Source organism: Vidua chalybeata, chromosome 6, assembly GCF_026979565.1.
Source record: "Vidua chalybeata isolate OUT-0048 chromosome 6, bVidCha1 merged haplotype, whole genome shotgun sequence".
Taxonomy (NCBI): Eukaryota; Metazoa; Chordata; class Aves; order Passeriformes; family Viduidae; genus Vidua; species Vidua chalybeata.
In genome coordinates this window covers 39,092,043-39,109,221 of record NC_071535.1, presented here as the reverse complement: position 1 = coordinate 39,109,221, position 17,179 = coordinate 39,092,043, and the positions used below count along the sequence as shown (strand labels likewise).

The 17,179-nt window shown below is 44.7% G+C and overlaps 1 protein-coding gene across 1 annotated transcript in view; it reads left to right on the top strand.

The window, feature by feature from the left end:
- Positions 1-17,179, top strand: part of LRP4 (LDL receptor related protein 4) — an 82,063-nt gene that overhangs the window by 46,189 nt on the left and 18,695 nt on the right. The window contains exons 3-14 of the mRNA XM_053945794.1: positions 5,438-5,554; positions 7,145-7,258; positions 7,694-7,810; positions 10,291-10,419; positions 10,765-10,884; positions 11,015-11,140; positions 13,429-13,554; positions 14,004-14,138; positions 14,303-14,428; positions 15,465-15,695; positions 15,954-16,110; positions 16,461-16,678. Coding sequence (XP_053801769.1) covers positions 5,438-5,554; positions 7,145-7,258; positions 7,694-7,810; positions 10,291-10,419; positions 10,765-10,884; positions 11,015-11,140; positions 13,429-13,554; positions 14,004-14,138; positions 14,303-14,428; positions 15,465-15,695; positions 15,954-16,110; positions 16,461-16,678 — 1,716 coding nt within the window. The remainder of the gene's footprint in view (positions 1-5,437; positions 5,555-7,144; positions 7,259-7,693; positions 7,811-10,290; positions 10,420-10,764; positions 10,885-11,014; positions 11,141-13,428; positions 13,555-14,003; positions 14,139-14,302; positions 14,429-15,464; positions 15,696-15,953; positions 16,111-16,460; positions 16,679-17,179) is intronic.

Sequence of the window (17,179 nt, the reverse complement as noted above, 5' to 3'; positions counted from 1 at the left end):
GGGAGAGCCCTGCCTCTGCTTACCTGTGACAGAAATTGTTCTCCTTGCAAATTTGAAGCCCTGCTGTGATGGAAGCCAATTATTCTGTGACATGTTTGCTTCCTGCTCTGGATCGTGTTTACAAGCCAGAGTGCTGTAGTAATAATAGCAATAAGCAACCTGCCAGCTGTCATGCCAGTTCCATAGACTTTGTCTGCTGTCAGTTCTCTGGCTTGCTGACAGGGTCTGGCTTGGAAGCCCTCACTGCACATGCACAAAGTAGTTCAGCTGCCTTCCTGCCTTGTGCCAGCAGAGACTGCTTTGGCCTGTCCCTAACGAAAGCCGCATGCAAGAAGAGAAATGGTTTTCATTCTGCCCTCCTGCACGCCCTTTGAAGTCCTCATGGTGTGAATGAGTCTTACTTCCTGTGGCAAGGGCGAAAGGACAACTGAGTAAACTTGGCCTGGGGACTGATAGATAGTTCTGTTTCTCATAAGATATACCAAATCTCCCCATAAGCATCCTCCCAGAAGAGCTTTCTTGCCCTGAATTTTGGATCTGTATCATACATAATTAACTTGTACATGTGTTACTTTTTGGGACGCAGACTTGCTTGCTTACCTCTGTGCACTGTTGTACAATACTTCTTCATTTGAAGGGACTGAAGAAAAATTTATTTCTTTTATCTTAAAGATTACTGAAAGTGATCTGTTGTTCCCATCTCATGGAGAAATCTAGACAGTTCCTGTTGAGCTACAGCTCATTCAAACCCAGTAGACAGTCTCTTCCTTGTCAGGCAGGATTATCACTATAACTTGCTCATCAGCCCCACAACAAAAAATTTTAAGTAGAGGTTAGGATAAAAATCTCACAGTCTTTTATTAAAAATAATGGAAACTTTGAAAGAATAATTTTCCTTCTGCCAGTCACTTAATCAGAAGCTCAGATGCAAAGGCTCAGGTGAAGCTTCACTTCTAAACTTCAAGTTTTAAAATCTAGGAACTCTTTTCAAGAGTTCAGTATTCTGTTTAAAAAAAAACCAGTTCTGTATCTGCAACTTTGTCATGTTATTGGGCCTGGAGTATGTATGTTTCCTTTAAAAGGCACCAGAATTAATGCAATGCCCCCTCAGGCAGAGTGCTTGTGATCAAAGGGCTGTGAAAGATTGAATGTTGATAGTCTTTAAATATTTTTTTTTTTTTTTTTGACTGGCAACATCCTTAAATACAGTTCAGCAGTGCAGTAACATTTTATGTTATTCTGGAACTAGATTTTCCAAAATGTTTGTTAGTAAAATGCAGTGTCTTCTTTTTCTTCATGAGAGTGAACTAACCTCCTTTATTTTTGTCCCTGGACTTTTTGCCTGCTGTGCTGCAGATCTCAGCAGACAGATCTGTTTGTGGGTATGTGTGTGTTTATACATATGCACGAATATGAACATAGCTGGGGGTCAGGCTGCACTTTTGTCATGTAGGCGGCATGATTTTTTTTTGTTGTATTTATTTTTAAAATTGACTTCTCATTCTTCACATGAATGAGAGTTTGACTAATTAAGCAGCCAGTATTGTTCGAGCCTCTCTGCGTTCCAGACCTCTGAACACCAGTTGCTTGCTGTCCTTGGGTACAAAGCAACCTGCTCACCACAGGCAACAGGGATAAAGTGTTCAAAGGACAGTGGGACGTGATTCAGTCTGTGTTTCACCTTATAAACTTCCCTTTTCCCCCGCCCTCCCCCTTCCCTTTCTGCTTGGCAATAAAAGAGTGTCCTGTGTAATAGGAGTTGGGAGAGGGGGAGGAATAGCCGGCTTACGATAGACCCAACTTTGTTGAAACATTGGATGATGTCCAGTGTGACCATGCAGAGGGATGAGCTCAGGGAAATGGTTGGAAGTTCAAAGGCCTTTTTGTATTGTTCACTGTCAGTTGACAGATGTGCTCTCCTTAGCTGTTGCTGCCCAGCCTAGTTCTTCCCACTGGCTCCCCTTCCTTGGGTTTGCTCCCCATCCTGCTTCTGGCTCTGCCAGGGGAGGCAAGTTAGTACCTGTCTGTCTGGGCATTTGCCTGCTTTCAACTCCAACTGGGACTTGCCTTTGCTCATCTCTCTTAGGAAAATATTGTTCCTTTGCATTGATATAGAGAGATCAAGCTGGAATTGAGCAGAGAAAGGGGGGTTGAGGCTTAACTGTGTTTACTGTTGGCATAGCCTAATCCTGCTGTGAGTACTGGTGAAAGCATCTTATTACAATCTATGATTGCTTTCTTATCAGGGGAAGCAATGCCTATGAAGGACTTGCAGCTGTTTCAGAAAGTAATAAATATCCTTCATTTTACAGGTTGGAGAATGGGGCAAAAGAGGCAGAACTGTCCTAGGGTCATGCATCAATATCAAGATGGGATGAGAGTATGGGGATTCAGTTTCTAGTCTTCTTGATGCTAATCCAGCTTGTCCTCCAGCAAGATGAAGATGTCTTGTTCCACCACTGTCAGTGAAAAGAGTTCTTGCTGCTTTATCTGTATTGCATGTACCTACCTTGTGACTATGGCTTTTAAAGTTAGCTATATGAGTAAAAGCAATACACTTACCATAGCTGCTCCATTGTGTCAGAACAAGACATAGTGGTGGTTGTTTGAGTGTCATAAGTGTGACCTCCTGACTTTAGAATTTCCTCTTAACTTCAAATTTCCAAACACTTTGGATGTATTTACAGCAGTATTAAACATTCACTGTGGGCTAGTGGTATGGCCTTGGCTTTAACTCTGTAGAAATAAAACTCATCAAAATATGAAGTGATAAATGGCCAACAGAAGAGCTGATTAGTAACAACCCTAGAGCAAAGAGCTGTGCAGTGGAACTGGAGCCTGACATGCTTAGAACAAATAGAAGGAAACTGGAATGTTTCTGTGTAAGCAGTGTGCTTTTTAGTGGGAAGAAGGGATTGGGAGGGCAGAGCTAGGAAGAAGGGGATTAGGAAGATTGCCCCCATGTGAAAGCTGCTCCCAGAAGTTCTTACATTTTCTTTTGAAGCGTCTGTTTCTGACCATTATTAGATTCAGGTTACACGTTTATGTGGATCCCTGCCCTGATCCCATTGGCAGTTCCTCTGCTCTATGAGACATCAGCCCTCATTCATTAGTTTGGGTTTTTTGGTCTCAAGTGGGTTTGTGGTTTGTCTTCCTCCTTTAAAGGAAAGCTCCTGTAGAAGGACATTTAATCCCACCCTGCCCCCACCCCAGTGTTGTCTGGGCTAGCACACACTTGCTCTCTGCTGGGTTAGGGAATTTGGTCTTCCTTTGTATATGGCAGTTTGTGTTTTTCTCTCTTCCCCTGTGCTTGGAGCTTGATTTTTATATCTAGGGGGAGTATGAAATTGGCTGAACTGCTCCCTGTAGGGGTGGAATTTCATTTTGTTAGCTCATTAAGGGATGCAGCAGTTCAGTGGGATAATGGTATCTGCTCTGAACCAATGGCTTAACCCTCTGGGAGCCTGAAAAATTCTCCCCTGGAGAGTGAGCATGCAAATTCCCTTCCAGGTGGCTCCTGTGCAGTCCTTTGGTGATTAGTCATGCTAAAGCATATCCTGGGAGGATGGTCTTAGTCATGAAATTGCAGCTGAGGCCAGGGAAGGTTTTTCTCAGCGTGCAGTGTTTGGAAGTTGTTCTTGAGGGAGAGAGGTCTGATCTGTAAGGCTGATTGTCTGAGTCCAAAAATGTCTTGGTTTTCTTGGAAGCAGAGTTTGGAAAGTAGAGAGTTTTCTACTTCTACCTGCCCTGAGGAAGAAGGTGAAACTCCTCGTTTTGCTGCAGCAACCCAGAGAAAGTGAAATATAAGGAAAGGGGTCAGCTATTGGAAGATCAGGATGTTGTCAAACCTGTAGAGGGAAAATACAGATTTTTGTGCCTCCCTCTCCTTCATACCCCTCTGGGGCCTAGAAGTAGTTTGATATGAGATGGATAGATATCTATGTAGGGTAGCCTGGACATGATGGGAAGGACCTTTTCCCAAGGGCCAGCACCAAATTCTTTGAATGTTGAGAGCAATTACATGTGCAGTGTTGTCCTCAGATACAGAAATGCCTGCCACACTGCAGGAACAGCTGAGAAGATGATCTGAATTTGTGGTTAGAAAAATGGATGTTAGAGACAGTCTGAATTTATCTGCGCTAATATATTCTTACAGAGGGGGCTTTTAGGGCAGGCCCTCGGTGAGACATGTTGGAGGACTTGCTATGGAGAGCAGTGAATGATTTAGTATGTATAATCCATGCTTCTTTAACAGGACATGGCAGCAGTCCTGGGCCAAGGGGAAACAGAGGGTTGAGAAAGCTGGAAAAACTGAAAGTGTGACTATTTGTTCTCCTTGTTAAATCATCCTCCTTTTGTGTGTGGCTGCTGTCTTCACCTTCCTTTTTTACCCACTCCCTCCGCTCTCACTCCCATGTCCAGGATAGTGTTGGCAGGAAAGGGAGTAGCAGTAGCAGCATAGCAGAAAAGGGCTGGCCTGCCTGGTGACAGATGGGAGTTGCTGTCGGCAAGCTGGGCTGGGATGAAAGGGTTTCAGGCAGTAGCCTTTTTAGCCCTCGGCCCGTCACATCACCGAGCGAATGCTGTTCTTTGGAGAACACACCTGTCAGGAACAGTCTCGTGCAGCCCCTTGCCTACCACAGCTGGCAGCACTTAAAAGCATGAACTTCTCGGAGTTGAGTGTTCCTCTCATCTGTGGGGGAAAGAACAGGAATGATGTTCCCCCTTGAATTCCAGCTTTGTGGCTCCAGGCTTCTTCAGACACTGTGGATTTGTGGTTCCACTCCATTGCAAACAGATTCCTGTGTAGGCAGGCATCATCCCATGTCTGTCCCCTTCTTTCATCCTTTCTGGATGGAAACCTTGAGCAAGCTTTGGACTCTGTTATCCACACCTGAGGTACAGAAAATTATCCCCAGCAGTGGATTCCTGCTTCTCAGCTTCTCCTTGCAGATTTCTTAGGCAAAAAACCTGACAGAATCCCCATGCTGAAACACAATGTAGCATGGTTACTTCACAAAGTCCAAACATTGATTCTGATAGTTCTCACTCTAAGGAACTTGCTGTGTAACAGAAACAGGATGGACTGCCCTGGGAAGCATGCAGGAAAGATGTTGATAGTTTAACTTTGCTTGTTATAAAACAAGTGCAGTTATGGGAGGACAGCAGGCTCAGGGATGAAAGAGGAAAAAGGAACTCAATGGGGGAATTGTGACAGCTACTTCATTGTGGAAAGGTCAGTGTTTCTCTGGGGAAGAGAGACTGCCAAGCTACAGACCTAGCCTGACCCCCCTCTAAGGAACAGCTCTTCCTGATGACTTGAAATTTTGTCTTTTGTTTCTAAGAGATTTAGCTCTCTTCCCTCAGGAGGGAAGGAACTTTGTTTTCAGGAAGGAAGCTGGCTGCAGCTCCATGAGGTGTTTCTTTGCTCTTTCAGTGCTGCCCACATGCTCCCCCTTGGACTTCCACTGTGACAATGGAAAATGTATCCGCCGGTCGTGGGTCTGCGATGGAGACAATGACTGTGAGGATGACTCTGATGAGCAGGACTGCCGTAAGTCACCTGTCTGAGGGAAGAGGGTGGGTGCAGTGCCTGCCTGCTGTGACTGGGGAAAGTTGACCCTTTTTATTACAGGAATGTAAGAGTCTATCCACTGAATTGGACCATTGGCCTGTAATAAGCTATATTCTGCCTGTGACAGAGGTGTGTACCTGTAAGCCCTGCTGCCTTGGCACCTGGCTTGCTGTTCAGCTGCCTGTCTTGGGGGAGGGGATGCTTCTGCATCCAGCTGTAGAACCGTTTATGCCCTGCAGCCTTGCTAGTTAATGTCCCATGAAGCACTTCCCTGAGCTAGGCTCTTCATGCCCTCCCCTGTTAGTGGAAACACCTAACCCCTGCCAAATCCTACTGAACTGCCTGTCTGGCTGACTTCCTGTGGCCTCAGGTTCCACTGTCTGACTTTTCTGCCGTGCTGGCCTGTCACCAGCATCCTGTCCCTTCAAACAGGGCTCCTTGAGGAGAGGGAGGTGCTGTAGGGATACTGCCTACAGAGTTGTGTGCATGGTGCTCCAGAGTCACTCTGTTGGAGGAACCCCATCTGAAGAAATGTAGAAATAAAGCCCTTGACTGTAAAGTATTCCATGTCCACTGCATGCATGGAAGTTAGTTCACCTTCTGATCAGTATATCCCTGATCTTTGCCTGCCTTTATGGGCAAAGAAGTGGAAAGCAAAGTTCAGGGGTTGACATCCTGTGTGATGCTCCAGAATGCAGGACTAAGCTCAGTTTTCCAGTCCATTCAAATATATTCATGAAGGAAAAGAGATGTAGGTCTGGATCTCCTTGGTTTTCTTTTTTTCATTAAAGGTTGAAATGCCCTTGTATCTAAGACAGCAGTGGAGAAGGGTGTGATCAAAAGATTTGGAGACCAATGAAAGGAGAAAGACAAGATTCTCTGCGTGAGAGATTCCTGGGGGGTTATTCAGGCTAGCAGTAACCATAGGAGGGTTTCGGTTGGACTGGAGTCCTCAGGTCCTAGATTTGCAGTCCCTTTCCTTTCCTTACTTGTCTGCAGACAAGCTTCCTTAGGAGACTGGCAAGAAGAGTGGAATGAGGCTGCAAATGCTGAGGTGTTCGCAAGAGGAAGTTCAAGTTTTCTCTCTTCCTCTTCAGTGAACATGTCCTTTGCTTTGAAGACAGCTTTGACATTGTTGTGAAAATAAGGTGGAAATGCAACACTGCTAGCAGTTATCTGTTAGATAATGATAGAGACTATTTACTCATTTAAAAAGAGGCATGTATTACCTTTTTTCTGTGTAGGGTTATCTTGAATCTGGCTTGGGACAGTGCTAGAATACATACCAGCATAGGATGGGTGGCTTCATCTTTCTATTCCAGCTACTTCCTTCAACCTAAAACTGAAGTTTTAGAGCCTGCTGTAATGTTGGTGTGGAAAGGAGTGGAAAAGAGACACTCAAGAAATCTCACAGTGGCTCTCCTGGTATTTGTTAGGAGAATCAGCTCTCCAGCATCACTGTGTCCTTGGAGGATATGTTGCTTGACTTGTAACATGTCACACATTTGGTGTTCTGCAAGCTAAATCTTCTTGCCTTGCCTTCACCTTATCCCTGTTGTGTCCTTGCAGCTCCAAGGGAGTGTGAGGAAGATGAGTTCTCATGTCAGAATGGATACTGCATTCGCAGCCTGTGGCACTGTGATGGTGACAATGACTGCGGGGACAACAGTGATGAGCAGTGTGGTGAGTAATGTAAATTCTTCCCTCACACTACTTTAAAAGGAGTTGTCCAGCCTGTGCCATTCCAGGATTCCCTGAAAACGGCTAAGGCTCCCAGCTGGCTTTTCTGGGCTGAACTTGTGGGATAATCCATTCCAAGGGCTGGCTGCTTAGGATCTTAGGGCTATGTGGCTTACCTGCCAGGCAAAAAAAATCACTTGAGACCTTTCATTCCTTGACATGGCATTGTGAACTCCCCTTGGATTCATTTGAATCCAGCACTCTGTGTCAGTTCAGTAAACAATGATGGTTTTGCTCAGGCCCTGCCTGACATGGGTATGTATGGCTTAATGAGCAGTCTTGTTTGTGGGGGCCCTAGGAGCTTCAGGAGGATGGTGTGATGTTTTCCTGGGTCCTCTGAGAAAAGCCAAGGCTTTGTTTGCATTGCTGTCTCTGCAGATATGAGAAAGTGCTCAGAGAAGGAGTTCCGTTGCAGTGACGGCAGCTGCATAGCTGAGCACTGGTTCTGTGATGGGGACACAGACTGCAAGGATGGCTCAGATGAAGAGAATTGCCGTAAGTGCTTTCCTTTGTTATCACAGGAAATAGCCCTTTGGACCTGCTCTTGCCTTGGGTTTTGGTATGCTTTCTGCAGCAGAGATCAAAAACAAGTTAGTTCTGCCTGTACTGGCAGCTAGGCTACCTTCTGCTGCCTACCCCAGAGGGCACAAAAGAATGGTGTCTCTCTTGTGTTACCTCACAGGCATACTGCATCTATGCCTTCCTGCTTTTCTTTCTTCCCATAGCTGTGACCTTGAGTCAGAGCGGGAGGTTTATGCTTTACTGACTATATCTCTCTATAAAACTGGAGGAGTTGAAGGACAGCTGAAAGACGAGAATACTATTCCCTTCTTTTTCCTCTCGTCTGTTTCCAGACTGAAATTTTGGAAGTGCAAATTTCTGCTTATTGAAACCACCCTCAGGTACTGCACACTGAAGTCACCTTCTACCTGCCCGGTCTCTTTTCACTTAAATGCTTTTTGCAGGATGTTGCCCAACAAGTGACCGATGCTGAAGGAAGGGGGTGGTGTTGGGGTATGAGAACCCACAACTGTTGTTTCCTTCTTCACTTTCACAGGCTTGTAGCAAGTGGGACTGGAGTTTGTGTCCCTTTCTAACCCACACTGCCTCTCTCCTGAGTCTGTGAGCACTGTCCATGTCTATGGAACTTGCAGTGGTCCCTTCCCCCTCCCTGCTCTCAAAGGCATTTTGCAGAATTTGTTCTAGATAGCAGGAAACTTCAAAAGACTCTGGGAAGGGGATGAGGGCCGCCAGCTCCTGAAGGGCAGGGGGAGTAGATACATGGGGGAGTTGTCTTTTATCTTTCCAGATAATGAGACCTGGCAGAAAGCCAGGGGCTGCAAACATTTCTAAGCCAGGAAAGGACTCTAAGAGGAAACCAGCCTCTCTCCCTCTCCTTTCGCTCTCTGCCTTTCTCATTCCCTTGCCTGTCACTTCACTGAAGGCCATGAATAGACCCTCAGGAAGGGAAGAGAGATGTTCCAACGTTGCCTCCTATGGGAGTGGAGGGGCACCCAGAAGTGGTGTCCCTGTTTCTCTGAGCTGAAATGCTATTTCAGTCCTAGCTGGCAGTTCTCTCTATAAGACATTTTAAGTAACTTGCGAAGAAGTTCAGTTTGGCTACCTCCTGTTCTTTTATCTTCATCCATGTGGTTGTCATCTTTTTCTTGTTTACAATCATGTTTGTCATTCGTCTGGGACACAGTGGGATTACACACTTCTTTTTTGTCTGGGTTTTTTTCTTTTCTTTTTGTTTCTTTTGGGGATGTGTGTGTTATAATTGAATCACACAGCATGGTAATTTAAGTCACTGATTTAATTTTCTCAAGGAATCTGAAACACTCAGGCTCTTTTGGTGAGGGACACATTAACACACATTTTCATATCCAGCCACTGACACTCACTGAATTTAAGCTCTTGTTGCTCTGGAGAGTTCATGTGCAAAAGTGGCTTGTGCATTAATGCTGGCTGGAGGTGTGATGGTGTCATGCCTTCAGGCTGTGCCCATTTCTTCAAGTTGGAGAGGCAGGTGTAGTTCACTTCCTAGACTACTTTCTTTTCAGTCTTTCTTTTCCTTTTTTGTTTAATAGATATATAATCAGAGCTCCTTAGTTGGGAGACTTGTATATCTGAAACATACAGTGCATTCTCCAGATAGTATGAGAAGAGGTGTCAGATTCTATTGTGTGGGACTCAAAATATTTTTCATGCCTTCCCACTTAGTGTACTGTTGAACAGAGAGCAGTAGGCAAATCCTTGACCATTAGTTTGTTTGGCTTTGCCCAGGGTCATCTCTCTGGCAGTGCTCCTTACTGAATAGGCATGGTTGTTTTGGCCAGAGCTTGAGAGGAAAGGGAGGGGGAAATCCTCAAAGGTCAGGTGCTGGCCTGGGCACCCTGCTGCTTGCTTGCTTCCTTTGGTCTTCACGTGCTTTTTTTTTTTTTTTTTTAATTTTAAAGGAATCATTCCCTAGTTTAACCTTGCATTCTGACATGCTGCAGTCCTTAATGTGGAGCTATCGCTAAGGTTTCTTTATTTTCCTGTTTTCCTATCTACCTTTTTTCAGATATATTAAACAATTTAAACACTTCTTTGGCACTAAGACATAGTGTTTCAAGCATAAGATGGAAGGTGACACTCTTGGATCCTTTCTGAGGCTTTCCCATCAATTCTTCATTTATATCTTTTTGCTTCTCTAGAATTACAGCTCTTTAAAAGTTCCATCTTTATAGCCTAATATCCTATGTAATGTTTTTATAAAATTCTATTTACTGGATCATCTGCATGAGTGTCTTTATATATGAGTTTAACCTGCTTTTCAATGAAGCAAAACCAGCATTCCTCTCTGTGATACAAATCATGCAGAGATAAGCAGCAATGAATACTTGCCAATCCATTATGGGACTGAGAAGGTTGCCTCTAAACTAGACTGTGCCTTGTCACCTTATATATTTTTTCTTTGATTCCCTTGTTAGCATCAGATGTTCCAGCTGCCACCTGCAGCTTGGAGGAGTTCCAGTGTGCATATGGACGCTGCATCTTGGACATCTACCACTGTGATGGTGATGATGACTGTGGGGACTGGTCTGATGAATCTGACTGCTGTAAGTTAGTGCAGGGTGATGTCCTTATCCAAGAATCAGAGTTGCAAACCTAAATGCATTTTGCGTTGGCTGGAGAAAGGGTTACAGTGTAGATGGCAATCCAGTTGTTCACACATAACCTGGCTCCTTCATTATTAGGGGTTTTGTTTAACTCTGGAAAGTGAGAATAGTGATGAGAACTGGGTAGACAGTGCACTTCTGCTTACAAGAATGAATATAGTTTCCTGAAGAAATCTACTAAGGACCAAGTTCTGTAATAATAGGGAGTGAGAGTGGTACTGAGGAGCTTTGGGGATTGTTACATTGGTCTGAGTTTGCTCTTTTTGTGTTTTATCATCTCTGCAGCATCTCACCAGCCTTGTCGCTCTGGAGAGTTCATGTGCAACAGTGGCTTGTGCATTAATGCTGGCTGGAGGTGTGATGGCGACTTCGACTGTGATGACCAGTCAGATGAGAGGAACTGCAGTGAGTGCAGGGAGCTGGTGGAAACATTCTGTTTCTGTGGATGCAAAAGAGTGTTTGGGACAGTTAGCTTTGGAATTGGGTTTCTTATGATCCTTCTTGCTCATCTGATGTTCCTTTTTTGGGCCCTCAGCTACGTCTATGTGCACAGCTGACCAGTTCCGCTGCAAGTCAGGACGCTGTGTCCGTCTGTCCTGGCGTTGTGATGGGGAAGATGACTGCTCTGACAACAGTGATGAGGAGAACTGTGAGAACACAGGTTTGACCTGCTACCTTGCTGCTTAATAGCTAATTAAATTTCCATCCTAATAGTAGGATGTAAAGTAGTAGGTAGTAAAGTCTCTTTTGTATTGCTTCAGGGACTTCAGCCCAGAGTTTCTGTCCTTCCCAGAGAATGGGATCTGTAGGCTGTCTTACATACTTGCCAACTTGTGCAGGTCTGTGTGCTTAAACTAACTTAGGTGAAGGTGTTTTCTGGTCAAGTATCCTCCTGTCTTGTCTTTACACTGTGAATTAGCACAGAACTCTGGGACAATTCCATTCAGACTTGGAAACATCAATAATGTACCAAGTTACTACCTTTGTCACATGGGCTATACTAACTTATGCCTTCTAGGTAGTTTTGGATAGCTTTCCTGTTGCATTGTGAAGTTGCTGAACAATTCTAGCAGACAGTGGAATCAAGAAGGACATTTAGTAGAAGAGAATAACAAAACCTTTGTTTTAGAGGATTAAGAGTGTCAGCTTCCGCCTTAGATATTTGCTTATGAGTTACTAGTATTAATTTCACATATTGCTATTCCTTTGTATGATAGTGGTTATGGGGAACAGGAGGGTTTCAACACACCCTAGTGTTATGGTAGGATTAAAGGAATGTCTAGAATCTTCTCTTTTCCTTAAATTCTTCAGGATGCCTATAGGTTTTGTTGAGGACTAGAGTGTGCTGGTCCATGAATTCATCCTAGTGAGTGGAACCCACCTATGTGTACTGATCCTTCTGCATCTGTGTATTCTGAACAGTGGTTTTGGGGGTGACAGAATGGATTTGTGAAACTGTACCTCTTGTTTTGGGGCTGTTGAGGAGTGGAGAGTGGCTGTTCTGTGAGGACAGCTGAGCTCAGAGGACCTAGAGAGGCACACTTTGTAGTCATTTGAGAGCAGCTGCTCTTGATTGGTCAGCTGTTGTGAGCATCAGTGTGGTGATTCTGGAAAAAGCAATTGTACTTAAAGACAATCTGGTTTCCTCTGTACTTAAAGACAATCCCTGTTTCCTCATCCTGATAACAAAGGTATTTAGAGGTACTGAAAGAAGCCAAGTCAAACTTCCAGAGCCATTGAAATTCACTATCTCCATATCAAACCAAACACAAGGTATGGTTACTGTAAGGTTAGTTGTGCAGTTTTATATTAGGTCTATGGTGACAGTGAAAGGTCTATGGTGAAAATGAAACTGGTTTTTCCAGGAAGTATACTCACTCATCTAAGTGACATAGTGTGGTGTCCCAATGTCTGTAGCAAGAGTTAAAATCCTCTTGGCTTTACAGCAGGCTTATATTTTTATTGGCCATAGAGAAGATTCCTAAAATACTAGGCAATCAGCTGGTGTAAGGATCTTTATGTTTGATATGACAAATGAAGTCCAAGTTTCAGAATCCTTCATATACAGTATTCCTGTGCTCTGAAAAGTGAATCTGCACGTTGTCTGATTTTATGTTCCCACTTGATGTATCTGTGGTTCTTAACTGTACTTGTTAATCTCACAACTACCCTTTTCCACACTGTTTACAGGCAGTCTGCCAATCTGATGGTTTCTCTCCTGGTAACTGTATTGTCCTGTTATCTTTGAAAGATTATCAGAGGGTGATGATTTAGGGACCGCTAATCAAGTTAGCTCAAGAAGTACAAGAAGTAAGAGGCAACAGGACAGTGCAATTATTGCTGAAGAAATAATCAGATTGGCAAAGTCCCTACAAACAGTATTACTTTGCTTACAAGAATTCTGTACAGTCTCCTTGCCAACAGCAGAAGTTGAAGTGTGTAGGTCATGTGAAATCCTGTTGCCTGAGCTCAGATTTCAGGGATGCATGTAAATCTCATTCCAAGTCCATCAAAGGGCTAGACAAGATGTTCCTTCCTGGGCAGGCTTAAGATCCATAGCTGTGCCGGTGTGGCAGATCATATGATTAAAGTGAGGAACTGACTCCTCCTTTGCACATGCTGAGTAGGGTTGTGGATTCTGGAACGAAAGGGAGCTAAGCCAGGACCTTCCAGTCATTCTAAGAGAAACTAGTCAGATGAACTTCACAGTAAAGCAACAGTGGACTCAGACTGGCGGAGAGTTCGCAGACCTCCAAATCAGCATAAAAATATGTGGAGCAGTAAGGACTGCTAGATGAGCTGAATTCAAAAGAAGAGGAAGTAATGTATTTGTGCTCATATGAAACGTTTGTAACAAATCTTGGAAAATGTTCTGTATTCTTTTCTTCACCATGACTGTTGTTCCATCAGTAAGCTGTGATGTGCTACTTTTCCCTTCTTCTATTGCAGGCACCCCTCAGTGTGCCCCAGACCAGTTCCTGTGTGGGAATGGGCGTTGTATTGGCCAGAGGAAGCTGTGCAATGGAGCAAATGATTGTGGAGATGGCAGTGATGAGAGCCCACATCAAAACTGCCGTAAGTACTCCCAAGTTCAGTCTTAGACATAAATGGAGTCCCATTAATATGTACGAGTCTATCTGGTGTTACTGAAGGATTTGTGTAGGAAAGAAAGTCTGAGCTGTGATAATGGGAGCCAGCTAAAGATTGAGGAAAAAAAGCTTGTTGGTTTTGCCAATTAAAGACTGCACATGAGAAATGATGGAGAAAAGATTAAGATCTCAGATATCACCATTTGTCTGCAGAGACACTGAATCCTAAAAACATGTTCATCTGAGCTCTGTTTTCCCATTCAGTTGTGGCCTGCAGAGGAGCACTCTGGCTGCAAAGAGGAAGCTTCCAGCACAGCTTGTGTCCTCCCCATTTTGTTCAGCCTGCTTTGAAGGGTGACTGCTGCCTAACAGCTGAAGGCAAGAGCAGCTGCCTTGTGGTTTCTGCTCAGTTATCTTCATCTGTTTCTTCCGCAGGTCCACGAACAGGGGAGGAGAATTGCAATGTCAACAATGGTGGCTGTGCTCAGAAATGCCAGATGGTGCGAGGGATGGTGCAGTGCACTTGCCACACAGGTTACAGGCTCCTGGAAGATGGCCGATCATGCCAAGGTGGGTTTTTGGAGCAGTAGCCTCCTCCCTGCTGCTTTGGTATGTTTGAAATTGGTAGCTATGAGAGGGTGAAAATCAGAGTATGAAAGCAGGTGCAATCTATCAGTGAGATTTTCGGGTTTGTTGATGATCTATCTAATGGTAACTTTCTCTGTAACATGCAGATGTGAATGAATGTGCTGAGGAAGGCTACTGCAGCCAAGGCTGTACCAACAGTGAAGGAGGCTTCCAGTGCTGGTGTGAACAAGGCTACGAGCTGCGACCTGACAAACGTAGCTGCAAAGCTCTAGGTAAAGGGGAGTTCAACCTAACAACACAACTGGTGTGTGTCTGTTGGTCCAGTTCTCATAATTACGTCTTTAGTGCTTCACTGGCAGCATTGTGCTGTTCACCAAACACGTGAAGGAAAGGAGGTACCTGGATTTGTGTTAGATATGCACATGCTGTTGATAAATGTTTGTGAAAATCTTGTGTCATTTTGACCATGGAGAGAGATATTACACTGTTTCCTTTCCCTGCCAGGGAGACGGCGCTTGCCTTTTCTTCCTAGTCTGTTGTCATTCCTTGTGACTCAGAGCCTGGGACAAAATGAGCTTTCTGACTCTGTTCAGGAAGTGTCTTACCCTTTCCAATGAGTGAGGCTGTATCACAACTCCATATGATTTGACCCTTGATGCTGGTCACCAATCCTGAATGCTCTGAATGGCTGCTGTATGGAGATCTGCTGGGTTTTTTTAAAGATATCTATACACTTCTTTAACTTTATTCCTCCTCTGATGAGGGAGCTGAGGAATTAGAAATTTCACTTAAAGACTTTATATTTCATTAGGAATTCCCCTAGTGATATCTATAAAGGATGTTGATATTTTGGGCATAGTTTTTTCAGTGGAAGTACCTGCTGAGTTTATATCTGGCTGAGGCAGATTTCAACTGTGTCCTCTCTGTAGTAGAAGGTGTAATAGAGCATGTGTGTTTGCATGGCTAGGAAATCCATATAGGAAAAAAAAAAACTCTAATCCAGCTGCCAAGTGGCTGTCTAGTGATATGGTTTAAGAGGCTGAGGTGAGGCAGGCTTAGGTAGGACCTGGAATGATTGCTTCTTGTTGAGTTAATGTTTGCCAGAAGGTTTAAAACTGCTCATCTTTGAGTTAGGATTGTGTATAGAGGATGTAAAAACAGCTCTCTAAAGTGTTTTGCACTTGAGGGTTGATTTCTGCTGCCAGTACTGCAAAACTCTGTTCTGGAACTTGGTGCAGAGGGAATGGTAGGCAGGACCCAATCAAATGCTGTCAAATGCTCCAATGATGTCTTCCTGTATATTCTTAGGGCCAGAGCCTGTGTTGCTCTTTGCCAATCGAATTGATATCCGACAAGTGTTGCCTCATCGCTCTGAGTATACGCTGCTCCTGAACAACCTGGAAAATGCCATTGCTCTTGATTTCCACCACAGCAAGGAGCTGGTGTTCTGGTCTGATGTCACGCTTGATCGCATCATGAGGGCCTATCTGAATGGTAGCAATGTGGAAGAGGTGGTTTCCACAGGGCTGGAGAGCCCAGGTGCGTCATCACAAGAAAGGCAATGGTATAGGGTGGGTGAGTGGAGGAAAGGAGGGACCCAGCATTCAGAGCAAAGTGCATCTCCCTGAGGAAGGGTATGGGTTGGATGGAATGGGTGTTAGGTGAGCGTTACCCTGGAGTTAATCTTGGCTCGCAGAAGAAGAAACTGGGCCTCTTCTGAGGTAGACAGAGAAAGGGAACTATTTTTCTGTGCAGATCCACGGTTTCATTCTGTGCTTAATTCTGTCTTGTACATAGGTGGACTTGCTATTGATTGGATCCATGACAAATTATACTGGACGGACTCTGGGACATCTCGAATTGAGGTAGCAAACTTGGATGGCACTCACAGAAAAGTGCTTTTGTGGCAGAACCTGGAGAAACCCCGAGCAATTGCCTTACATCCTATGGAGGGGTGAGTGAAAATATGGGAAACTAGGGGGAAACCCCAGTGAGCCCTCCATGTGCATGCTTTTTGTTGAACATTGAAAACCCTGTTCTTGGTCACAAAGGTTACCTCGGGGCTCAAGACTTGAGTTGGCATTGACAGTTTGGGGAACCTGGCAATGCTGGGACACTTCAGAGCCTTAAATCCTGCTCTGGACCCTTCAACTTTCAGCAGGCTGGGTGTTAGTTTTCACTTCTCCCATGGCTGTGACCCAGTCTCATGCTCAAGGTCACAGTTGCTTTGCCCTGATAGGGAGTGATGTCGGGTGCGGTATGTGGGCCACAAGTTTTCTAGTTGTCTCTCCCTGCCTCCTCCAGTACCATCTACTGGACTGACTGGGGCAACACTCCCCGCATTGAGTATTCCAACATGGATGGCTCTAATCGGCGCATCATTGCGGATACACACCTCTTCTGGCCCAATGGACTGACCATTGACTATGCAGGACATCGAATGTACTGGGTGGACGCCAAACATCATGTCATTGAGAGGGCTGACCTTGATGGACGCAATAGGAAGGCTGTTATTAGCCAAGGTAAGCACAGGGAGTGCTTTCTGCAATAAAGTCCACAGAGTAGCACAGTGCTGATCTGAGTTTGAGACACTGGCTCCTGCATCTGTGCTTGTCTCCTGTTCTTTGACTGTGGAATGAATTCTGTCACTACCAAGGGATGGAGTTTGCCACCCAGTCATCATTGGCTGCATCAAAAGCAGGTTGAGGAGGTGAGTCTGCTCTTGTGAGACTCTACCTGGAATACTGCATCCATCTCTGGGGCTCCGAACACAAGAAGAGCATGGAACTGTTGGAAGAAGTATAGAGGAGGGCCACAAAGTTGATAAGAGGACTGGTGCACTGCCCTACAAAGGCTGGAAAGAAAGTTGGGAATGTTCAGCCTGGAGAGGAGAAAGTTGTGTGGAGACCTCATTGCAACCTTCCAGTATCTGAAGGGAACCTACCAGGAGGCAGGAAAGGGACTCCTCATCAGGAACTGTAGTGTTAGAACAAGGAGTACTGGATACAAATTAAAAGAGGGGA